General features: G+C 43.3%; 1 protein-coding gene across 13 annotated transcripts in view; it reads left to right on the top strand.

The window, feature by feature from the left end:
• The first annotated feature begins 7393 nt into the window (after window positions 1-7393).
• Window positions 7394-26762, top strand: part of LOC109896697 (myotubularin-related protein 5-like) — a 76823-nt gene continuing 57454 nt past the window's right edge. For 11 of the 13 annotated variants that reach the window (XM_031831703.1, XM_031831701.1, XM_031831698.1 and 8 more), the window contains exon 1: window positions 7394-7657. In XM_031831703.1, the coding sequence (XP_031687563.1) occupies window positions 7603-7657 (55 nt within the window). In that variant the 5' untranslated portion in view covers window positions 7394-7602. The remainder of the gene's footprint in view (window positions 7658-26762) is intronic. The other 2 variants (XM_031831700.1, XM_031831702.1) reach the window with 2 other exon arrangements.

Here is a 26762-nt window from a genome sequence, read left to right as displayed (position 1 = left end):
AAGTCTGGGTGACCTTTGACTCAACGGGCAGCCAGTTGAGCTCCTGAAACTGGCTTCTACCAATATGAGTACGTGGGCTCAGATTCAACACCAGCCTAATCAACTTGTTCTGGGCTCTCTGAAGCTTGCTTTTTAGTCGATTAGTTAAGCCTTCGAACCATGAAGTGCTATTGTAACGTGGGGGAAATGCACAGAAATATTTCATTCCTGTAGTCGTACTATGCCACCTTTTAATACGCGAGGTAGATCCTTGGGACTAAGCTAAACATAACAGGTTCTTTGCATCAAAAGGGGGAGCATGGGAATCAGACAACAACAATGTATTTTCATTGTCACAAGAAATGCACAATCTCCTGGCCTACGTAATGTCCATATACTATCTTCAGCTCCAGGAGCGCCGTACAACTGTACTACAAGACAGACTTCAATATCACACAAATAACACTAAGTTTATACATTCCATTCACATACTCAAACAGACAATAATAATGTGTTGCCACGGTCACGGAGGGCGTGCCCAGGGAGAAGGAGAGCAAGTCTAGGTGAAATATGGACGCCAGTGCCTAAACACACTACATGTACAATAATTCCTATTTCTCATACTTTATTAAAAAACACCATCACCGCTCCCGCCCTCCCAAGGCAAGCCAACCAGCACATAGTGAGGGGATCCCCTGAATGACACAAACAGGAAGGGATTTATACAAAAGGCCACACCCTTAAATAACAATGACACACACCTGGCGCAGGCAGACCAACAAGCGTGCGTTCAAAATAGGTAGACGGTTCTAACCCTTTACACTAGCATAGTCTAAATGAGTGCATTAGCTAGCCCTTTCTTACCACGTACCTTAGTGGCCATACTCCCCCTCCGATGTTGCCATCTAGTGTACATTCTAAGTAATTGCCGACTGTTTTGGCTGTGAGTACCTCTCCTGCTAGCTGTACCCTGATGCCTGAGGACTTGCTTAGTTTAGACCCCAACAGAATTGCTTCTGTTTTGCCAAGGTGCAGAGATAACTTGTTGTCTATGAGCCATGCATGGATGTTAGTGAGCTCTACATTCATTCTGCAGTGTGGTTTAGTTTTTGTGAGACACCAGGAGTGCAGAATCCTCTTCATACAGAAACCGGTTACATGAGCAAGCATCCTTTTTTATCATTAATGTACAGCAGGAATAACAGAGGTCCTAGCATGCTCCCCTGTGGCACGCCACAGTTTATGGATAACCTCGGAGGGAAAACCATTTCCCTCTACCACTTGTTCCCTCCCCAACAAGTAGGACTCCCCCATTCAAGAGTGGTACTGCCCAACCTCCTCTCTTCTTGTCTCTGCCGATGTGACATTTTTGGGGTCACAGACTTACTGATTGGTTGTGTAAACGTTCTGAAATTGCAAAATGTTTTACTATAATTTCACTGGAGCCCTTATAAACAGAGGCTCCCCAGGGGCGAAACAGAACATATTACACACCATAATCTGTGTAGAAATCATCTGTGCTGTCTAATGTTGTGTACATAGGGGGGTTAGGGGATATGTCTGCTTATGGTTTCTGAACAAGATGCACCATATAAACAAATTACAGAGCTGAAGTGTTCTGATCATTTCTCTCAAAGTAGGTGGCTTCGTTGCAAAACAACTTAATCGTTTTAGTACCAGTAATGTGCAGTCAAATGGCAGAGAAGATGTGCATACAAACAAACAACACCTGTGGGCTGGGGGAAGATTTATGGAGTCTCCCAGAGTCCAAAAGTTCCCCCCTGTTTCTGAGAAAACCTCTTGATAGATCCCTAAAAATACTTTCTTCATTTTCTTCAATATAGTAGTTATTTTCCACGTTGAGTAAAAATAATTTCATTGAAATGATGAGGAAACAACGTTGATTCAATTTCACAGTGGGTACCCAATAACTGCTTTTCTTCCTTACACAGCAACTTGATCATAACTCAAGAATGATTTCTCAAATATTAATTTCTACTTTATCCATCTTCCAAAAATGCCATGTGCATCTATTCATTCATCCATCAATTCACTCATTTATTAATTTACTTCCTGCTTTTTCTGTCATTTCACTTAGTTACAGTGCAGTTCACTGTTTGTGAGTGTCTGCACAGTACCAGAAACCTCACTGTATCTGGTTATCTTACAATTGCTGCCCCCTAGTGAACCTCCTATCAGTCGAATGTTCTACAGTGGAGGACAGTTACTGAGGCCAGCTGCAGAGGCACACATAGCTGAGCCCAGTGGAGCTTTGCCAAGCACAAAGGCTTTAACCTCCAATGGGGCTGGGGACAGACCAGATTATGTCCCAGATAGAAGATAAACATAATTTGTCAGCATTTTTTAAAACACAAGAAAACAAACACGATCAAATTAGGACTTTTTGTAATGTCAAGCAGACCCTTGAACCCTAAGTATGAGGCACCATTAAATCCTCCGTGAGAAATCATTTTGGAGACATGGTCTTTCCCACTGGGATGAGCATCTCCGTCTCCCCTGTGTGCTCACAGGCATAGTGGCTCCCCCCATCAAATTTGTTTACACCGCTAGTTTGTAGGGGATTGGGGCACAACCAAGATTGTTTGCGTGGCTAGTTGTCTCTCTGACAGCTCACAGTCAAGTTTGTTTGTATGGCTCTTGTTACCAGCGAGGGGCCGAAGGTGACGGGGGTTGGAGGAGATGGCCTGATTGAGTTAGGGTTTTGCCCAGTGTGCCCATTTCATGGGCAAATGAGGGATCACTCCTATGTGTGGTGAAAGATGTTAGCACAGACGGGGGGTGCTTGTTGCTCGGTGGGACAGTGGAGGCAGACAATAGTGGTGCTTCCAGAACTGACAGCGCCTGACTGGGCCCTTTTTAACTGGCGGCAGGAGAACAGGAGATCACAGTATCAAATAGCAAAACAAATAAAAGATTGATGATAGTATCATGGCTATGTACACTGAGTTTACAAAACATTAAGAACACCGGCTCTTTCCATGGTATAGACTGACCAGGTGAATCCAGGTGAAACCTATAATCCCTTATTGGTGTCACTTGTTAAATATAAAGGGTTAAAGAAGATTATTAAGACTTGAGACAATGGAGACGTGGATTATGTATGTCTGCCATTCAGAGGGTGAATGGGCTAGACACAACAATGAAGTGACTTTGAACGGGTTATGATAGTAGGTGCTTGGCACACCGGTTTGTGTCAAGAACTGCAACGCTGCTGGGTTTTTCACACTCAACAGTTTCCTGTGTGTATCAAGAATGGTCCACCACCCAAAGGACATCCAGCCAATTTGACACAACTGTGGGAAGCATTAGAGTCAACATGGGCCAGCATCCCTGTGGAATGCTTTCGACACCTTGTAGAGTCCATGTCCGGACACATTTAGGCTGTTCTGAGGACAAAAGGGCAACTCAATATTAGGAAGGTTTTCCTAATCCTTGGTATACTCAGTGTAGAATAAAACAAGGTTTAACCTACTGCAGTTAACCTACCTCATGCATTCTCTCAGAGGCATGCTTGGTTCATTAATACATTTACTTACAGACCTGGCAACGACTATGGGCAGGTGTTAAGTTTCTTTCAACTCATTGAATGGACAGGAATTTTCAAAATACAACTTGCTTATAATATATATTTTTTATATACAGTAAATTCATGTGACCTTTAATTCACTTTAAATAAATGAACAGAAGAGGTCTTGCACCAGAGAGCTCAGGAGAGACATCTCTGACATCTCTACCAGCCTTGAAGCTTTTTCTCTGTTATGAGTGAAAACACTAATAGTTACATAGCAGGAATATAGAGTTTACTGTACACAAAGCCCTTTGCTACATTTCCCATCGCCTGCGGGTGTGTGCGTGCTCCAGGCACCTGGGTACCATGGGGACTCTGTGGATCTCTGACCCCAGGGAAGTAGTGAGGAGGCTGAGCCTTGCAGCCTGGGTCAGGGCCTCTCCTATCAACCACAGATTGGTCCAATGACCACTTCATACAGGCCTCAGTCTGTCCAACACATGCATTTGGTTTGTTTTCTCAAATAGTAAATTCCCACGGCAGATAAACATCATAGGCTCAATTACTATTGTGTTTATGTATACTTAGATGGTATCTGCCTCCTTGAGAGGAAACATTCTGTATTATTGCAGCACTATAGACATCAGTTGGATTTACATCCTGAACTATCTCTCTTCCTTCCACAGTGGCAGCACTGCAGTATATATAGACCAGATTTGACCTTTACCAGAAAATCATAAAACAGTTCCCCTTTTCACTTCTATCGTCAGATACAGTACAGTTTGAGACACTTGGGGAAGTGAAACCTTTTGATCTCTACTCTTCTTGTCCTCATTAAGGACATTTTCACGCTTGCTTTATCTCAGAGGATGAGCAATTGAACGCTTGATGCCCCACGAGAGCTATGATTTGTAAGAGGCCTTCAACCCACTTCCTGTCTGTTGGTTTGTTAGCAGGAAGTCAGGTGACTCGTCGCATCCGGCCTGACAGTTCTTCTCTTTGTGTTCTGAGTGGGCTGTGTGTCATGAGTTACAGAGAATCAGTGACAGGAGGAGCTGGCCCTCTCTGTCGCTGTTTCTGTCTCTGTCTTTTTCTCTGTTTGACAATAATAATTGATGTAGTAACTGAGATCAAGAACAAATACTGTAGCCAATTCTCTCTGCTTAAAAGTCTGTTTTCACACACTAATGGCACTTTCAAGTGTAACTCAAAATATTAACTTATTCATTTTGCTTAGTAATATTAGCAACACACAACATGATAACAGTGTATGTATGCCAATCTGAGATGTTGCTATCTGTGCTATGTCTACCCAGGGCATGGATGCTCCTAACAGGGGAGACACATGAGCGGTGAGAAGGACCAGGAATGTCAGCATCGCTGGGCTGGGTCGTCTTCAGAGGGGAACTGGAGCTGGACATGGAGATGAAACAGCTGCAACGGACAACTTCATTAGTTTGGACTACGGGAAAAGGAGGACTGAGCACACCCCCATTCTCATCGACGGGGCTGTAGTTGAGCAGGTTGAGAACTTCAAGTTCCTTGATGTCCACATCAACAACAAACTATCATGGTCCAAACACACCAAGACAGTCATGAAGAGGGCACAACAAAGCCTATTCCCCTCAGAAGAATGAAAATTTGGACCATTTTGCATGGGCTTTCAGATCCTCAAAAAGTTCTACAGCTGCACCATCAAGAGCATCCTGACTGGTTACATCACTGCCTGGTATGGCAACTGCTCGGCCTCCGACCGCAAGGCACAACAGAGGGTAGTGCCTACGGCCCAGTACATCACTGGGCCAAGCTTCCTGCCATCCAGGACCTCTATACCAGGCGTTGTCAGAGGAAGGCCCTAACAATTGTCAGACTCCAGCCACCCTAGTCATAGATTGCTCTCTCTGCTACCGCATGGCAAGCGGTACCGGAGCGCTAAGTCTAGGTCCAAAATACTTATTGTACAGCTTCTACCCCCAAGCCAAAAGACTACTGAACAGCTAATCAAATGGCTACCCAGACTATTTGCATTGCCCCTCCCCCCACACTTTTACGCTGCTGCTACTCTCTGGTCATTATCTATGCATAGTCACTTTAACTCTACCTACATGAACATATTACCTCAATGTGCCCCCGCACATTGACTCTGTACTGGTACCCCCTGTATACAGCCTCGCTATTGATATTTTCCTGCTGCTCTTTAATTATTTGTTATTTTAATTTCAAATGTTTTAGTTATCTATTTTTTACTTACCACTTAGTTTTCTTAAAACTGCATTGTTGGTTAAGGGAATGTGAGTAAGCATTTCACTGTAAGGTCTCAAATACCTGTTGTATTTGGCACGCGACAAATACAATTTCATTTGATTTGATTTGTCTTTCTCAAGGTATTGTGGGGGAACTTGATCAGTGTATCCATTGTAACTAAGGCCAGAAGGCTCTAGGTCATTCTCTCAGGTCTCTCTGTATCTACAACACCTTTATTTAAGCACCAGCAGGCTTACTGCAGTTAACAGGGCAGTGAATATTGCTACCTTAAAGCCTAGTGCTCAACCAGGAAAGCCAAGGAGATGGATCTTGTGTGTTTCCCTCCCTCCTTCCTACTGGCAGTTGGTCAATTGAAGTTCAAGGCCATGTGTCCCGTCAGCTGTAAGAAGCATAGACCATCCCCCTTGACCTGACTCACTACAGGCATAGGAAAATAGCATCACTCTATTGTCAACAATGATTTATCTACAGTATATGCTATTGGGTTGACACTGTGCTCACTGAAGGGGGAAGGTATAGGGTGTTTCTTGACATACATTTTTTTGCCAACCACCCACAGTGACTATCATTCTAAGTCAAGGGGGGATACCAAGTGCAGTGAGAGAGAAGGCTATACAAAACAAAAACAAGAAAACAAAAATGCTTAATAGCCATGCCTGGTTTTTAATCCTGGAGTGTTAAGTACTTTGGGTCAAAGGTCACAGTGCAGGAAGTGTTGGAATTTTCTCAGTGGTGTTACGGTGCCAGCAGCCAAGGACAGCAGGCTGCACGAAACAGGGCCTCTGTTTCAGAGGATGGATAAATGTCATGGAACAATGTCAAGTGCTCTGCAGTTTTATGCTGGAATTTGACATGGGCATGAATGTATTGTGTAACAGGCACTTTAGTTCTGTTCAGGCGATCATGAGGAGACAATGCGAGTGACACTTGTGGTTAGGATCACACTGGCTATTCAACTGCACACAGAGGTGATGTTCTATTTAATCTCTCTCTCTCTCATACAAGCATACTGCGGAAAACTGAACATTTATAAATCCTATTTAATACCGATTATTTTCTGTATAGTCCAAGATTACATTTCAACTATATGGGCTACCATCTGTTTTGACCACACACACACTGCGAAAGCAGGCATTCCTGTGGGCTGTCCTCTGATCAGTTCTGGCAGACCCTCTGATTCCAGAGTAATTTCAGCAATGACATGCAGGCTGGGGAACACTTGTGACAGATATGAGGAAGATATGGTCTCTAGTTTAGATAACCAAAATATTGACAGTGAGTGCACAGAAAGGTTATGATACAGTTTTGTCATTTTCAATATAAAAAGTCAATTTGGGCTGTCAAAGCCTTGATTCAACGTGTTTATTCGATATGTTGATGTGCATTGGTAGAATACATATTGTTTCCCAAGTACCTTGCCTTGTAGCCAAGATGTTATTGATGCATGCTAAATACACTAATTGTTCAGAATCATTCTACCGCAAATATTGCATGTTTTCAGTAACATAATTGTCAGCATCTAGCTAGCAACGTGTTGCATTTCTAGGCAATAGTGGTTATAGTTTTTTTGCAAGAGATCTACACCCAACTACATTCATTAATGGGACGTCGTGGGACATTCTTGCCGTGCGCCCCTCCCTGTAACCCAGTGCGCAGACTCATCACACTCCGCTGTCAGCGCAAGGCATACTGACGGTATGGCGGCAGGATACAGCAGGAAGGATGCTACTGTCGCCCGTGATGTGTCTTTCGCCAACAGAATGTGAATGGAATATCGACGGTAAAGGGAAAGGATACCGCAATAAAGGCCTGTCTCCGTGAACTCCGAGATGGCCAGGCTCGCCGACTACTTCGTGGTGGTCGGTTACGACCTCGATAAGAGAGGTGAGTTTTGGGCTAGCTATTTTCCTAAGTGCTAGCTAGCTAATGCTGGCGTATTAGCCGCGGTTCAGCCCTGGTAAACATGAGGAGGCGGAGGAAAGGGAGGCGGGGACGGGCCGGGACAAAACGGCGTCCCACAGTTGTGGGGTGTCTTATCCGGCAGAGCACTGAACTATAAATCGCGGATGTCAAAGGCCTCTCGTCTGGTGTCATTTCAAACCACGAGGAAAGAGTTTGAGTGAATGTCTGCATTCCATTTTTTTTGCTGTCATTCATAATTTTCATAGTCATATCTAGCAAACGAATAACTGAAGTGAAATTGCCAGCTAACTAGCTTGGTGAAGGATTATTGTTAGCTTGCTAGCTAACGACTTGTTGGCGGCGTTGGCTAGAGTAGACTTCTAGTTAATACGGATTTATTAAATCAACTTGTTAACTAAAGCAAAACCATTTTCTGTCACCTCGCCAAGCTAACAGGAATGAGCTAGTAAAGCAAACGTCACACATTCGTGTCGAGATTTTACATGATGAGGTCGAAATTATAAGGACCAGTTGGTCATTCTGAGAAGCAAAGCAAATCTTTGCTTGATAAGCGTACTATTTATTTTATTTTATTGCCAATGCTTGTGAACAACTAACGTATGTTTTAGAAATGAAAGTATTGTTGGTTGTTTTCTTTGTCTGTTTTTGTTTGTGGACTAACCTAGATGGCTTTGCCCCTCCCCAAGCCACTTGAACCAGAGTGGCCGGAACCGAGCCCAGTAGATGCTCAGTTTTCTTCCTGTTGTGTTTCGGACGCTGAGCGTTTGGGACCGTTATCTGACGCTCCCCCGGTTTATGCGGTGTCCTAGATCTGTGCGGTATAATGGCCTGTTCACCATGAAATATTAAAGCCGCTTTATCCGATGAATATATTAAGCTATTTGGAAACTTGTAACGTCTTTTATTTATAGAAGGGATTCTGTTTATGACTTATTTAGATGGAGCATGCAGAAACATCGTAGCATGACACGTTCTCAGCGTCTAAAATCAAGCAAGAACTGGCTTGTGTACTTATTTCTTGGTTGGAAGGTTGAGGTTGGACAACGAACATTTAGTTTTTCTTTGCATACATGTAATGCATGTCTTTGAAGGGACCAATCCCTGCAAGGTTGAGTGGCAGGATGTTATGATGTGGACGTTGCACACACTGCAGAATGTCTCTCCTTCCTGTATCTACCCTGCTGTTCTTGCTGCTGAATGCAGACTAGGCCTGTAAAGCATCTGGGAAGCAGACAGTAAAACCCCAAGCGCTGAGGTGATCAAGGAGAAACGAGGCCTACGTACACAATAAAAAAACAAGACTCGGGGATTATGATTTGTCTGTCGTTGAAACCCTTTTACAGCAGCCCAATGCTTAATAAATACATGCATAGTAAATAACTTGCTGCAACATATGCATCTGACATTTTATTCTTTAAAGTATGCATTTTACTTTTCAACAACACAAGCTTATTTTAGTCTTACCCCCTGTTCCTGAACACTGACCTCATACTCATTACCTAAAGTGGCTACTCACTCTTCTGCAATCAGATCGATACTCCAGTTTGATACTCTTTATTCTGTTAGGCTGACGCATGCTCCCAGGGGCAATGACATTGTCTTCTGACATCATTCTCGCATACCAGAGAGAGCTTGGTGCTCCCTGACATTTTGACAGAGCTGTAGTCCTGCCATGTCCTGAAAGCACAGATGTGGAGGTGTTGCTTCATCTGTGTTTTGACTGACACACATTTACACAGGCCTGGAATGTTTCACAACTGCTGACTAACAGGTTGGGTGTGTGAGCTCATCTTTGTTTGCAAGTTACTTCCACTGTCTGAGTTGAAACATCACTGTATTTCTAGAGAAGATGCTTCCTGGGGGATTACATCCTCAACATAACATTCAGGGATGGAGAAAAGCTTTTACCTGCATACACCCATCCTTTTAATTGTATGTGACCACGCTTAGAATTAGAGTCGACAGTGTACAATGTAAAGCATTCATCAGTTGAATTATTAGAAGGGGATATCCAGAGAAACAAAACCTCTCTACACCCTGTGGGGCAGGTTTTGCTACTGTACTGTTTACAGTCAATGTTGTGGTTGTAGGGCACGCCCCTGCCCTGATGACCACTACCTACAGCTCCCATTCACACACCCCATTAGTCACTAAGGTGTCAGGTAGCCTGATAGTTGTGCTCAACCCAAACTCTCATCGATCAGATAGACTTCACATGGGGAGCCAAAATGGCCGGGATATGGTCAGCCTGACTGGGGCTTCTTGTGTAGCTCTGTTTTGACAGCCGTCCCCTTTTGTGCTGAGAACACTGCGGCGAATCGGATACTCCGTCCGCGGGGCTCCCGGCCCAAACAGGAAATAGGAGAGAGGACTCTTGGGAGATGTGTTTAGAGCGAGAATCCAGGTTGTCCCTCTGTTGTGTGTCTGTGTTCTATGAAAACTGGGAGAGGAGGAGGAGGGGGGGTTGTGTTCTCATGTGGGTGGGGAGCTGTATGTAATTTTGTGGAAGCCAAGATCTCATTCCATGATCAGCCACAACACACACTGCTCTCCGTTCTGACCCCTTTTCTACTTCCCTCCCAGGCAGTTGGAGGAGTGTTACTGTTTGTGTATGCAGCAGTGGGGGACTAGACAGAATGCACAGCAGTTGTTTTTCACCCAGGAGTGACAACTCTGGCACTGTGAGAGAGCCTGGACCAGAGCTCAGCGTTGTGCCTCCGCTCCCTTTACAACAGCATGCAGCTCAGCTAGAGGTACACAGATCTGTATAGAGGAGAGAAACATGAAGAATGCCACCTACTGTAGTATTGTCCAATTCATTATAAAACAAAATACCTATCAGCGACAAGTGAGCAGCATTCTTGTCATTGACAGCCAGGAGATTCACCCAATGCTTCTTTAGGTCAGGTGCATAGATATGCCTATGTTTTGCTTTACATTTAGCTTTACATTTAGAGACTGCCAGAGTGAGACTAAAACACCACAACAACCATTGCAGCGGAAAAGGACATGAGAGAGAGAGGAGTGCTGGGATCTTGCCAGCACTCCTCTCGTCTCAATCTGTGGGCTACCACTTCCCCCCTGGTTCTAGAGCAGGCCAGGGTGCAGCCACTCAGGGCTTCCAGAAATAGACCTCACAATCTGTCTTTCATAGGGGACGGGGGTGCTGCTGGAAGGGGGACAGAGCTGTGTGTGTGTGTCGGAATGTCTCTACCATGGGACTCGTCATGCCATGGTATCTTGGTAACATTACTGCTTCCCTGTCTGTTAGGCTGTAAACAAACACTGCTTGTCTCAGTGTGAAACTACACTGAATACTGGCTGGTCTGGTGTCTCTCTGGGCTTGTGCCGGATACTTCTCTCCCTGCAGACATGATGTAAAGTGACTCTCTGGTCCCTGCTCTGACCTGGATGTAAGCCTACTGCTCTTCTAGTGAAGGACTTTTGTTTATGTCCCTGCCCCAGCCTGGGGCTGTGTGCGTGTGAATGTTTCATCGCTGTCTGTCCGCTGAAATGAATGCTCCTTGTTCAGGAGGCAGACGAGTGCCCCAGGGCCCTGCAGCCTGACCCCAGTGACCCACTTCTAGAAGCTAGTGATGGGGATAAAAATGGATACAGTTACATATTGGGATATTATTTGACGATACATCTTACTTTGCAAATTTCACAATATTATTTTTGCGCTAGTAGGCTGTACCTGCACCAATACTCCAGTATTTTTCCTTCATAGCTTGTTCTCAATCTACTTTTTAAATAGGGAGTCAATTGTTTAGAATCGCATTACATATTGTATTGGCACATAAATATTGTGATACTATCCTATCGTGAGGTCTCTGGCAATTCCCAGCCCTGCTTTGCTTTGATGGTCTTCCATGGAATTTGGAGAATTTATCCCCCTCACCCTTCCTCTCCTCCTGCTGTTACCCCTCAGGGCAGGACTGGGGCAATCCTGTTCCCAGTCAGCCTGGGATTAGAGGAGTAATCGTTCCAATCCCCCCCAGGGTATATCAGCGGTGGTACTAGATTGTCTCTTAGGCCAGTACAGTTTTATCTATGATCAAGACCCCCTCCCCTTCATCATTACCATCAAAGAAAGGAATTATAATCTGGTGGCCCACTGTGTTTGGCCTAATTCCGCACACAGCATCTGATTGGTTGAAAGGGACAGAGGAAGCAATGCTGATTGGTCCTGGGCCGGAAAAGGTTGCTCCTGATTGATGATTATTCATCTCTGGTGAATGGATGATTACATTTTATTTTATTTTTTTAACAGTTGTCAACCCCACCCCCTTCCCTCTCCCAGGGAAAGCTGTTTGATTTCTGGGTTCCAGATTATTACTGTGTGTTGTTCACCCCACACCCCTGCTGTTTTTTGTATGCACCCATCCTTGTAGGTCACTCCAGATATGATTGTCTATTAATATGCAAATGTACTGTGTTCCTCAAAGTGTGGTCCACTGGCTCTTTTCTCGGTGTCTCTGTACCCGTCTGTCTACTTGGCAGCATTTTCCAGTAGAGCCGGCCGGCGGCTAATGAGCGGGATACAGACTCATTTTCAGCAGGCTGTTTGTGCGTTTGTCCGTACGTTAGTCACACGTGATAGCTGACACAATTTTGACGAAACTTGGTGAATGATGCGTCTTGCCATATAGATATGGCATTTACAAAATTACACACATTTTCCAGGTGGTGATGCTATAACGATATTGAAAATGCAAACTTTGAAAGGACCCAAACGCATGAAATTTGGTACAGATGTCCTTCTCCTCACAAGGAACACATTTATCCCAATGTCCCATAAGGTCTGCCATTATGGTTCAGAATTTCTTGAAAAACTTAAAACACTACTTTTCTGGCACCTAATGACCGATCTGCACCAAACTTGATATGTGGCATCTATGGACAACAGTCTCTCGACGCAATATTTTCCAGACTAGTACCTAATGAATGATGCATCATGCCATAGAGATTTGTCATTTACCAAATTACAAGGATTGTCCCGAAGGGGGCCGTTGCATCATTCGTGGGGGGACGACCTGTTTACTGTTGCCATTGTATTAAGTAGGCTACTTTTCATTTAAGTTTCAATTCTCTAGTCCGTCAAGCCATCGCCCGCTAGAAAGAAAGATCTGCATCTTCTAGTGATCTATTGATAGGATTGGTGCCTGTTGGTCACAAAGCGAGCGATGACAGGGAAATGCAGTCTGTTTTCTGTCCTGCCTCCTGGTACAATTTGTGTGTGCTGTGTTTGGTTGCAGTCAAATTTCTTTACACAGAGAAAGGAGAGAGCATGATGCTCGTGAATTTGCACGTCCCCATGTAATGTAAGCAGTAACGATGAGAGAAGTGACCATATACACGTGGATAGGTATACGCCCACTAAAAACCACTTAGCACCTCGAGTGATGGAGTAGCCACTAACCACGGAAAATGAGTGATGTAGGCGAAAACAGTGGCAGTGATAGCCATGGAGAAAAAAACTGCTTCCAACGAAGAAATTATTGATTAAAAGGGTTAAACTGTTTCAGTAATTTGGAAGTGGTTTGGCTTTTTGAAGTCCGACAAAGAGAAGAGCAATCAATGTTCGATGTAAATTGTTCCGTAGACCGGTGGCTACGAAGTCTGGTAATACGTCAAACCTTTTTCAACATCTGAAGCAAAATCACTCTTTGGAACATGCAAAAAGTTTGAGTTTGTGCCTTGGTATTTATAAAAGCCCATCAAGCACCAGCCAATCTAGAGATGTTTGCAAGCAAACCTTGAAAAGACAAAGACATCACAAATGCTATTATGCATTGCATTGGACATGCTACCAATTAGCACAGTCGAAAAGGAAGGTTTCAAGATGCTTATCAATTTAATTGACCCCAGGTACGTGCTCCCTGGCCGCAAACATGGAACATATTTCCTTGAAGTATAATTTTATGTGTAGCTCACATAATTTAAAAAAATGTCACCTTTATTTAACTAGGCAAGTTAGTTAAGAACAACTTATTTACAATGACGGCCTATTGGGGAACAGTGGGTTAACTGCCTTGTTCAGGGGTAGAAGGACAGATTTTGTCAGCTCGGGGATTCGATCTAGCATCCTTTCGGTTACTGGCCCAACGCTAATTATCGTTATCGAATGAAAAAATATATAGATATCGTGATAATTTATTTGCCATATCGCCCAGCCCTAGTTACATATCGTAATATTGTTATGGATGCTATATCGTGCCCTTCGTAACCACAAACGACTTCACATCGTAGACCTCAATACAATAGAATTATGAGAATTGCAATACATATCACATCATCACTTATTTAGTGATAATATCGTATCGTGAGGTCCCTGGCAATTCCCAGCCCTAGTGAGTGAATCTTCTATCCCTCAGTTTACTTGCTTTAAGTGAAGGGTAGGGAGAGGGTTTTGATACATTTGATTGCTGTAAATCTATTGTTTGAATTTTCTGAGCCACCCACCCCTGTCCCACTCATTGGGAGACGACGACATGGGCATTAAGCCATAGGCCTTCTATCTGTTGTGGTCAATCTCCGTGGTCAATGCCCTGTGTAACAGCTCTCCCCATAGTCACTCTGTTCTCTGTTAACTTAGGGCCAGGCGTCCTGTGAGCGGGACACCTGTCGACAACTTCCGGTGAAATTGGAGGGCGCACAATTCAAATAAATAATAATAATTTATGGATATTAAACATCTAGGTACATACAAGTGTCTTTTATATCGGTTAAAAGCTTACATTCTTGTTAATCTAACTGCATTGTCCGATTTACAATCGGCGTTTACAGTGAAAGCATGCCATGCGATTGTTTGAGGACGGCGGCCCACATCAACATATTATTCAACCAGCACAGGCTTCGTAAAATCACAAATGGCGATGAAATATATACTCACTTTTTGAAAATCTTCCTCTGATTTGCAATCCCAAGGGTCCCAGCTACAACATGCATGGTCGTTCTGTTAGATAAAATTCTTCTTTATACCCCAAAAAGTCTGTTTAGTTGGTGCCATCGATTTGAGTAATCCACTCGTTCAACATGCAGAGAAAGGAATCCAAAAAGCTACCTCTAAACTTTGTTAACCTCACTGGCGCAGGCGTTCAAGAAGTTCATCTTTAAGCTGATGTATAACACTTGTTTTTTTTATTTATGTTTATTATGACCATTTCTGTATTTTGAATTTGGCGCTCTGCAATTTCACCAGATGTTGTTGAGGTGAGTCGCTTGCAGAGCGCCAAATTCAAAATACAGAAATGGTCATAATAAACATAAATAAAAAATACAAGTGTTATACATCAGCTTAAAGATGAACTTCTTGTTAATCCAGCCACTTTGTCAGATTTCAAAAAGGCTATACGGCGAAAGCATACCATGCGATTATCTGAGCACAGCGCCCTGCTTACAAAAGCATACAAGCATTTTACAACCAAGTAAAGGAATTACAAAAGTCAGAAATAATCACTTACCTTTTAAAGATCTTCATATGGTTGCAGTCACGAGTCCCAGCTACACAAATATTTGTTTTGTTTGACAAAGTCCCTCTTTTATATCCCAAAAACTCAGGTATGTTTGCACGTTTTGTTCAGTAATCCACTGAAAAAAACGGCGGTCAAAACATGCAGACGAATACATCCTAATAGTACCGGTAAAGTTCGTTGAAACATGTCAATGTTTATAATTAATCCTCAGGTTGTCAATTGTCTAAATAATCGATAATATTTCAACTGAACAATAGCATATTCAATAGAAAGGAAAAACAATGAAGGTCACGCGCGCAAACCAGCTCTGCATTCTTCCTCAGTCCACTGACAGAAAGGTCTCATTCTTCTTCATTTTTCAGAAAACAAGCCAGAAACAATGTCTAAAGACTGTTGACATCTAGTGGAAGCCATAGGAACTGCAATCTGGGTCCTAACCCATTAGGTTCTCTATAGGCATTCAATTGAAAAGTACCCGCATAAAAACAAAAATCCCACTTCCTGGATGGATTTTCCTCAGGTTTTTGCCTGCCATATTAGTTATGTTATACTCACAGATATTATTTTAACAGTTTTGGAAACTTTAGAGTGTTTTCTATCCACATCTACCATATGCATATCCTAGCTTCTGGGCCTGACTAACAGGTAGTTTACGTTGGGCACGCTTCTCATCCAGATGTTGAAATACTACCCCCAAGCCATAAGAAGTTAAAACATGTCAAAATACATTTCTATTCAATCCTCAGGTACCCTAAAATGTAATTAAACTATAATATTTCATACGGAAAGAAGTATGTTCAATAGAAAAGCTAAATTGGCAAGTGTGCATCGTCTTCGTCGCGCGTGCGCACAAGACTGATTTCCAACTCTTGACTCCATGTACCAAAACTCAAAAAGAACAAAGACTATTGACATCTAGTGGAAGCCATAGGAATTGCAATCTGGGAGCTGGAATTGCATAGGACCCATAGCTTTCCAATGAAAGAGCATGGGCTCTCAAAAAAACAAAAAAAATCTGGTTGGTTTTTCTTTGGATTTTCTCCTACCATATCAATTGTGTTATAATCTCGTAAATTATTGTAACATTTCAACAAACTTCAAAGTGTTTTCTATCCAATGGTACCAATGATATGCATATCCTGGCTTCTGGGCCTGAGTAACAGACAACAGTTTACTATGGGCATGTCAGTCAGACAGGAAGTGGAGGAAAACTAGACCCTAGCCTGAAGTTTTAAAGACCGCACCAATAAATATATACATTTATTAAACTTCACAAAGAGATTGAAAAACCATCCTGTCACTTTTTCTAAATACCTCTGTATAGGGTATATATGGTATACCGCCCTAGCCTTGTTGATGATCCCTGCTCTAGAAGTCACTGACCACTACAGGCCTAAAAACTGTAGGCTATTGCCGTTAGCATAGCATAGCACTGTGCTAACATGCTGAAGAGTGTCACTGATTAAAGTTGGAGATATTTGGATCCTTTCCCCCCTAGTCTGTCTGCATACAGCTGTGATGTAAATGTGATATGTGGGCAACACTAGTTTAGTAGCTTGTCACCTAACAGACTGTGCTGCTGCTGCTGGCTGGCCAGGAGTGTGTTGTGCGTGAGTAGTTCAATGTGTGTGTGCCATGCTCCACAAGGAATGTGACGCTTATGAACTGTTGCATGATCAGTTCTCCCCAAACCTGACCCCGTCCAAGATAAGTGAAAGCCAAAACACTCTTTCTATACCAGGGCACTAAGGGCTTTGAGACAGGGCAGGTAGATACTGTAGGCTGCTGTATTTCCATACCGGTAATGTAGAAAAGACAGGGGATCAAATGGAGAAGTCTGATACAGAACAGGCACTTAGTTTGGTATTAGAAAAAAGTCTGACCTCTGACTTCACAGTGCTTAGATTCATTGGAAAGTTTACACGTGTGTGTGTGGGTGGTCATTGCCAGAAAATAGTAGAGTAGGAGGAGAAGGAAACAGACCTCAGAGACAAGCGCAGACGACTGCAAAGGAAGCGAGTAATTAAAAAAAATATATATGTTTATCAGTTGACCATATTTGGAGGTGAACAGTGACCTTGACTGTTTTGCTGCAAAACAAAAAAAGTTAAAGTGAATACTTGTTGGCCACATCTCTCTTGTCTGAATGGTACCATATTCTCTATGTAGTGCACAACTTTTGACCAGGATGTGCATTTCGGGTTACCTACATAGGGTGCCATTTGGGGGACAACCTTCTCTCTCGCTCTTGTATTTCCTCTCCTTGAAAGGCTGTGTTTTTGTTTTGGGGGTTTGGAGACGGGGCTAGAAGTTTAGCAGGAAGGATGTGTTTTTTTCCACAAAGAAAATGACCCTCATGGTCACTATGGAAATGGCGGTTTCCCTTTTTGGTCTGTCTGCAAGCCAGTGTTGGTTGCTAGTAGAGATTGCTTTAAAATGGATTGGGAAAAAAAACATTATAGAGATATTTGGATTCTATTTATTTATTTATTGCCATACTCTCCAGTGACCAGTCACATTGCATCCCACCCAGTGTCTCTGAGCCAAGTAGAGGTCTGGGCCTGCACTGCTGCTTTTAATCAGAGAGAGTGACTCTCACTTATTCATATTACACATCAACACTGTGTGTGTGTGCAGCATAGAGAGAGGACAGTGTGAGTGGGTGTGGTGATAGTCTTGAAAATGATATCATGTTTATGTGTGCGAGGGAGAAAGAGTGCATTGTGCATCGGGCCTGTAATGGATCCACTTCTCTGGCCATGTGTGGTTTGGCCTCAGGAGCCTGAAAAATGCAGAGCTTGCACAGTGCAGTAACCATGTCACGCTAACCTTGTTAGTGTCCTGCTGTCTTTTTTTTTTATCGGGTCGATACATATTTGATCATGTTGAAACTATAAAGATTAGATAAAATCATGACATATGTGCTAAGGATAAGTGATTTAATGTGAAGGCAGGCACCAGAGCAGCTCCCCTCCTGTCACCATTTTAACCTGTCAGTTGCAGTAACCATGGTAACCAGCTGTCACATGGTGGTTTGGAGACGAAAGCGAGAAGCTGTTGTCTGTTCTGATGCCAAGAACACAACATGCACAGAGAGCCATTATCAGCCTTCCATCAAATCTAATTTGATTGGTCTTACACATTTAGTAGATGTAATTGCGGGTGTAGCAAAATGCTTATGTTCCTAGCTCCAATAGTGCAATAATACCCTTGACTGTCCATCCAAGACAATGATCATTTTCAGTCTACAGCCAGTCACTATTCCAACTTGTATTTTCTTCAAGATCACTCGGTGTTTCATGGTCATCTAAGACAGGGTTTCCCAAACTCAGTCCTAGGCCCCCCCACCCAGTGCACATTTGGACTTTTGCCCTAGCACTACACAGCTTATTCAAATAACCAACGCATCGTCAAGCTTTGATTAATTGACTCAGCTGTGTGGTGCTAGGGCTAAAACAAAGGGGCAGTTTGGGAACCCCTGATCTAAGGCCGCCATCTCAGCCCCTTGTCAGCATAGGACCCCTTCCCAACTTCAACTCCCTGCTTCACCAGTTTCTTACCTCTCACCTTTCTCCACCTATCTACCCCACTCCCTTCCTCTCTTTCTCCACCTCCAGTAGTTTTTACCCAACAGCATGTCCTGCTGATAGTAGTGTGTCTGATATTCCCTCACGCTGCCCGGCTCAGTTCACATTCCAGTCACACTCCAGTCTGAATGCTCTGCAAGGAAACCCTGCTCTTACATCAGACTCTGTTACTTCGTCACCCAGGAGACAACTAAAGTCTAGTCTACCTGACTGTCCACGTTGGCCCGGACTCACTCTGCTGAGGTTTCACTGTTGATAAGCTCACATAGTTGTGCCTGAGCCAAGACAATCAGGGTCTCTCACCATATCTAATTTAGGCCCAAGAGCCCAGTTTTGAGAGTTCCTGCCTGTAACACACCTGATTCAATGAATCAACTGGGCTTTTGATGATTAGTGGAATCAGTTGTGTTAGTGCAATGCTGGAACAAAAGCCTGCACAGTCCCAGTGGGTACCCTGGAGTTAGGACCAGGAGTGAGAACTCAGGTTACTATGATGTCTATACAGGTTACTATGGTATCTACAGGTTACCATGGTCTCTATACAGGCAATCTCCATGTCAGCTTTCTTTCTAAGGGGGAGGTCTAAAGAACTTAGAACTATGGTCAGGGCTGCTACCAACACCTCAGGTGTCGAGTGGCTACTTCTATCTTGTGATGCTAGGGGAAGCACTAATGTACTGTCTAGTGGCTACTTCTATCTTGTGATGCTAGGGGAAGCGCTACAGTACTGTCTAGTGGCTACTTCTATCTTGTGATGCTAGGGGAAGCGCTACAGTACTGTCTAGTGGCTACTTCTATCTTGTGATACTAGGGGAAGCACTACATTACTGTCTAGTGGCTACTTCTATCTTGTGATGCTAGGGGAAGCACTACAGTACTGTGTGAGACATTTCCTCTTCTCTGGAAGAGCAGAACCACCCGGTCAACACCTAACATCCGCTAACTTTCTCACCTTGTGACCACGGACCAAAATAAACATCACCTGCTCATAGTTTCACTTCACCTCCACCGTGTCACACTTAGTGTGTCACTGGGCCTCTCGCAGGTTTTATTTATTTATTTTAATTTTACTTTTATTTAACTAGGCAAGTCAGTTAAGAACAAATTCTTATTTACAATGACGGCCTAGGAACAGTGGGTTAACTGCCTGTTCAGAGGCAGAACGACAGATTTGTACCGTGTCAGCTCGTGGGTTTGAACTTGCAACCTTCCGGTTACTAGTCCAACGCTCTAACCACTAGGCTACGCTGCCACCCCAGCGGCCTCTCGCAGGTGGGTCCCACTGATCAATGGCCTGCAAACCTCACTCATGAAAATATCTGCGTGTTAAAAGTTCACCAGGCATAGGCCTAACTTTAATTTTGACATGCTGCTGCCAACTGCCTCTCCAGAACTGTAGCTATGATTCATATTTCAAATCATTATAATTTTGTTTGTTTGCAGTTAACACCCTCTACTGTAAATGTTGATAGTGCCTCCAGGGCCTAAGGTCTAGGGCCTGTTCTTTTCCCATCAACCATACTCTAAATGGTTCAACTTTCACCTACAGGGAGAATTAACTAAGGATTATGCAAGGGCTCCTGCTTGTGCCACCGCTCACCAAAAATGTAGGTTTTGAGAATAACAGTTGCAAAATCATAGGTAAATGCCAAAACCAATAGCAACAGCCACTTTAAAGGGGTAATCTGCAGTTGCTATATAATTTTTTGATTAATAAATGAATGATATACTTAGTACCAATTGATTCTTGAAGAATGTAACTTATAAAAGACTCATAAGCTTAGTTAAACTGTCGAACCCCAAATATATACTTGTTTTACGCCAATGTTTGTAAACAAAGTAAAACACTATATAGCCTCAACATGGTTGTAACTATAATGTTGATATCACAGATGGTCAGTCCTTGCATCCATATCTCTGTCTATGAATTTGAGAGCGGTTGCATTTTTTTCAGCCCCATCCCGCATATTATTACCGAAAAAACTATTGTTTCAACTGCTGATTGTCACTGTAAGGCAAACAGTAATGTTTAATAATTGATCTGACCATGTCATTGACATTGCTCTAGTACCTGGTGCCACCCTGTGCTGGCCAAGCCTGGTACACCTTTGAGGCACAGACCTTTCTAGGGACCAGGTCCCTTTGAATGTTTTAGACTTGCAGACAGTTGCCTGTCTATTGTTTCCTGGTTAAAAAATGTTGTCCATTAAAATAACATCAAATTGATCAGAAATACAGTGTCGACATTGTTAATCTTGTAAATGACTATTGTAGCTGGAAACAGGAGATTCTTTATGGAATATCTACATAGGCGTACAAAGGCCCGTTATCATCAACCATCACTCTTGTTTCAATGGCACGTTGTGTTAGCTAATCCAAGTTTATAATTTTAAAAGGCTAATTGATCATTAGAAAACCCTTTTGCAATTATGTTATCACAGCTGAAAATTGTTTTTCTGATTTAAAGAAACAATAACACTGGCCTTTAGACTAGTTGAGTATCTGGAGCGTCAGCATTTGTGGGTTCGATTACAGGCTCAAAATGGCCAGCAATAAAGTACTTTATTCTGTAACTCGTCAGTCTATTCTTGTTCTGAGAAATGAAGGCTATTCCATGCGAGAAATGACCAAGAAACTGAAGATATTGTACAACGCTGTGTACTACTCCCTTCACAGAACAGCACAAACTGTCTCTAACCAGAATGGAAAGAGTGGGAGGCCCGGTGCACAACTGAGCAAGAGGACAAGTACATTAGTGTCTAGTTTTAGAAACAGACACCTCACAAGTCCTCAACTGGCAGCTTTGTTAAATAGTACCCGCAAAACACCAGTATCAACCTCAAACGTGAAGAGGTGACTCCGGGAGGAAGCTGCCATTTGAGGACTTGTGAGGTGTCTGTTTCTAAAACTAGACACTCTAATGTACTTGTCCTCTTGCTCAGTTGTGCACCGAATATCTACCTATGTAGATATTCCGTTTAAAAATCTGCCGTTTCCAGCTACAAGAGTCAATTACAACAGTAACAATGTCTACACTGTATTTCTGATCAATTTGATGTTATTTTAATGGACAAAAAAATGTGCTTTTCTTTCAAACACAAGGACATTTCTAAGTGACCCAAATCTTTTGAACGGTAGTGTATATTGTCATGGTAAGCTTCATTACATTGCAGGCTTCTAGGCTCTGTTGTCCAGTACATAGAGACTGTTATGACAACCATGTTTATTTGAACAGTGGTTTGTTTTTGTGCAGTGGGTGTGTGCATACATGCTCTTCCATGATTCTCTATGCAAAACTATAGTGAAAGGACTCTTTTTTTATTTTTATGAAGTGAAGGAGCCAATGACTTGAGTGTTGTAAAGTGTTTTAAAGCGGTGATATGCCCACATAGACAGAACCAGCAGCAGAGAGGAGATCCATTAGCAATACCTCTGAAACACTATAAGCATCCCTAAACGTGTGTGTGTGTGTGTGTGTGTGGTCCTCCATGCCATGTATTAATGGAAATCCTAAGAGCCTGTTCTGTTTCGCTAACTCAGCAACATAAATATCCTGAAATGGCACCTGGGAATGTTGGAACCGGAGTTAGACTTTAGTATTCCACCATCAGCACTCAGGGAGTCAAGGAAAGTCAGCTTGAGTGTCCCGTTCCAGATGGCTGGCTGAGCACACAGCCACTGACAATTCATCACATGGTCTCTGATAGGCTGAGGGAGAGTGGGGGATGGAAATAAGAAGAGGGAGAGTATGATGGAAAGGAGGAGGAGAGACACTGGAAGTGATGGGTAGGATGACTCCGGTACAGTGATGGAATGTACACTGACAGACTAACCGTGCACTTTCCACCAGACGCGGTGACGGCAGGAGAGGGGGGACCTTAATTAACAATATGCAAACAATGTGTGTTTAGCTTTTCAATGCTTCAGATGTACAATGACATGGGTGCGTTGCACATGCCCGTAAGGCCACTAATGCCATCATACTGTGGGCCTATGGCTGACAGCCCTGACTATTATGTTGCTATCATAGGAGGTTGGTGGCATCTTAATTGGGGAGGACGGGCTCGTGATAATGACTGGAGCAGAATGGGTGGAATGCTACCATACATCAAACACATGGTTTGCAGGTGTTTGATGCCATTCCATTAGCTCCGTTCTCCCCTCCGCAGCCTGTTGTGGTTCCTGTTGACTCTGTCGGTCTTCATAATTTTCCCCTCTAGGAGAAATAATGACCTCCCGTAAAATCTAACTAGCTAGTAGACTACTCTCTCCCTTTCTGGCAGCTGAAGAGGCAAATCTGTTCAATGTCCTCCATGCCTGTTATCTACACATGCATTTGCAGCATGTGTTTTTAATTTACAATGAAAAATACATCAAGATGACAAGCTAAAATGAAGTTAGCTAGCTGATTATATTTATCTTAGCTATACAGTATGTCAGGTTGGCTAGCTAGCTAGCACCTCATTGGCCTAAACACAGTGGCCTGCTGTAGCCAGCTAGCTACTAGGCGACATTCTGTTAGCTGTCTGAAAGCACTTAAGAAAACACATTGCACCGAATTATGGTGTGCTGTTTGTCTGCCACAAATGTTTGCTTGCTGACTACACAGTGTATTTAAGGGACCACCCGCCTGGGCGTCTGACTGTTGCCATTTTTGTCCGTTTTGCAAATTATAGCCGCCACTTTGTTCAGAAGTGCTAAGTACTCTCGGCCGACAAACACTTGAATTGTGTCTGTGCCTTAAGGCAGACTCCTTCCCTCAGCTCTGCTTGGTAATATCACCTTTACCAGATGCAGGATGTCCTGCACCCTGGCTTTGTACTCAATGCCATAAACCAGCACTCTTATCTGCACTATATAGCCAAGTTAACGTTATTCATTGTGTATTTATTCCTTGTGTTTTTTTTAATGGGGGCTGGGTCAGCTTTAATATTGCAGATTGTGGTTTTATTCCTTCTGTTACTTTTTTCTACTATTTCTCTTGTTTCTCTGCATTGTTGGGAAGGGCCCGTAAGGAAGCATTTCACTGTTAGTCGACACCTGTTTACAAAGCATGTGACAAATACAATTTAGATTTTATTCTATACACCCCAATCACTGCCCAAGGCTGATAGCATATCTCAACCTTGTGGCAGAGGAATCACTCTGCCAGTGTGTGTACCTGACTGTGTCTGTTATGGTAACTGTAGTCTATTGTGAAACGTTATTATTATCAAAGGTCATTTTAGGTCACTGTAAGTTTGTATTGAGGGAAATGTTACTGCTGGGCCCAGTTACTCCATTTCCACTGAAGATTTACCCTGATTTACCCTGGCTCCTGGGACTCACTGGGCCATGGTCTCAGTTGACCTGCTCTGACTTGGGGCCAAGGAAGCCCTAGCTTTGTAAATACAATTTCCCTAGTATAACATCAGGATGTCTGTATTATTAGAGGTCGACCGATTAATCGGAATGGCCGATTTAATTAGGGCCGATTTTCAAGTTTAAATAACTATCAGAAATCGGTATTTTGGGACACCGATTTGGCTGATTTTTTTATTTTAATTTTAAATTATATATATATTTTTTACACCTTTTATTTAACTAGGCAAGTCAGTTAAGAACACATTCTTATTTTCAATGATGGCCTAGGAACGGTGGGTTAACTGCCTTGTTCAGGGGCAGAATGACAGATTTTTACCTTGTCAGCTCGGGGATTCAATCTTGCAACCTTACAGTTAACTAGTCCAACGCTCTAACCACCTGATTACATTGCACTCCACGAGGAGACTGCCTGTTACGCGAATGCAGTAAGAAGCCAAGGTAAGTTGCTAGCTAGCATTAAACTTAATCAATCATAATCACTAGTTATAACTACACATGGATGATATTACTAGTTTATCTAGCCTGTCCTGCGTTGCATATAATCGATGCAGTGCATATTCGCGAAAAAGGACTGTACCTAACCATAAACACCAAAGCCTTTCTTAAAATCAATACATAAGTATATATTTTTAAACCTGCATATTTAGTTAATATTGCCTGCTAACCTGGCTCGTTGCGAACTCTGTGAAGACTATTTCTTCCCAACAAAGACAGCCAACTTTGCCAAACGCGGGATGATTTAACAAAAGCGCATTTGTGAAAAAAGCACAATCGTTGCACGACTGTACCTAACCATAAACATCAATGCCTTTCTTAAAATCAATACACAGAAGTATATACACTGCTCCAAAAAATAAAGGGAACACTAAAATAACACATCCTAGATCTGAATGAATGAAATATTCTTATTAAATAGTTTTTTCTTTACATAGTTGAATGTGCTGACAACAAAATCACACAAAAATGATCAATGGAAATCAAATGTATCAACCCATGGAGGTCTGGATTTGGAGTCACATTCAAAATTAAAGTGGAAAACCACACTACAGGCTGATCCAACTTTGATGTAATGTCCTTAAAACAAGTCAAGTCTGTGTGGCCAAGTCTGTGTGGCCTCCACGTGCCTGTATGACCTCCCTACAACGCCTGGGCATGCTCCTGATGAGGTGGCGGATGGTCTCCTGAGGGATCTCCTCCCAGACCTGGACTAAAGCATCCGCCAACTCCTGGACAGTCTGTGGTGCAACGTGGCGTTGGTGGATGGAGCGAGACATGATGTCCCAGATGTGCTCAATTGGATTCAGGTCTGGGGAACGGGCGGGCCAATCCATAGCATCAATGCCTTCCTCTTGCAGGAACTGCTGACACACTCCAGCCACATGAGATCTAGCATTGTCTTGCATTAGGAGGAACCCAGGGTCAACCACACCAGCATATGGTCTCACAAGGGGTCTGAGGATCTCATCTCGGTACCTAATGGCAGTCAGGCTACCTCTGGCCACCCCACACCATGACTGACCCACCGCCAAACCGGTCATGCTGGAGGATGTTGCAGGCAGCAGAACGTTCTCCACGGCGTCTCCAGACTCAGTCACGTCTGTCACGTGCTCAGTGTGAACCTGCTTTCATCTGTGAAGAGCACAGGGCGCCAGTGGCGAATTTGCCAATCTTGGTGTTCTCTGGCAAATGCCAAACGTCCTGCACGGTGTTGGGCTGTAAGCACAACCCCCACTTGTGGGCGTCGGGCCCTCATGGAGTCTGTTTCTGACAGTTTGAGCAGACACATGCATATTTGTGGCCTGCTGAAGGTCATTTTGCAGGGCTCTGGCAGTGCTCCTCCTGCTCCTCCTTGCACAAAGGCGGAGGTAGCGGTCCTGCTGCTGGGTTGTTGCCCTCCTACGGCCTCCTCCACATCTCCTGATCTACTGGCCTGTCTCCTGGTAGCGCCTCCATGCTCTGGACACTACGCTGACAGACACAGCAAACCTTCTTGCCACATCTCGCATTGATGTGCCATCCTGGATGAGCTGCACTACCTGAGCCACTTGTGTGGGTTGTAGACTCCGTCTCATGCTACCACTAGAGTGAAAGCACCGCCAGCATTCAAAAGTGACCAAAACATCAGCCAGGAAGCATAGGAACTGAGAAGTGGTCTGGTCACCACCTGCAGAACCACTCCTTTATTGGGGGTGTCTTGCTAATTGCCTATAATTTCCACCTGTTGTCTATTCCATTTGCACAACAGCATGTGGAATTTATTGTCAATCAGTGTTGCTTCCTAAGTGGACAGTTTGATTTCACAGAAGTGTGATTGACTTGGAGTTACATTGTGTTGTTTAAATGATCCCTTTTATTTTTTTGAGCAGTTTATTTTTAAACCTGCATATTTAGCTCAAAGAAATCCAGGTTAGCAGGCAATATTAACCAGGTGAAATTGTGTCACTTCTCTTGCATTCATTGCATGCAGAGTCAGTGTATATGCAATAGTTTGGGCCACCTAATTTCCAGAATTTTACGTAATTATGACATAACATTGAAGGTTGTGCAATGTAACAGGAATATTTAGACTTATGGAACGGTTCCGTATTTCACTGAAAGAATAAACGTCTTGTTTTCGAGATGATAGTTTCCGGATTC

This window comes from Oncorhynchus kisutch, linkage group LG9 (assembly GCF_002021735.2).
Source record: "Oncorhynchus kisutch isolate 150728-3 linkage group LG9, Okis_V2, whole genome shotgun sequence".
In the NCBI taxonomy this organism is placed as follows: Eukaryota; Metazoa; Chordata; class Actinopteri; order Salmoniformes; family Salmonidae; genus Oncorhynchus; species Oncorhynchus kisutch.
Note: the sequence above shows the minus strand (reverse complement) of the source record. Positions and strands in the feature narration are given on the sequence as shown.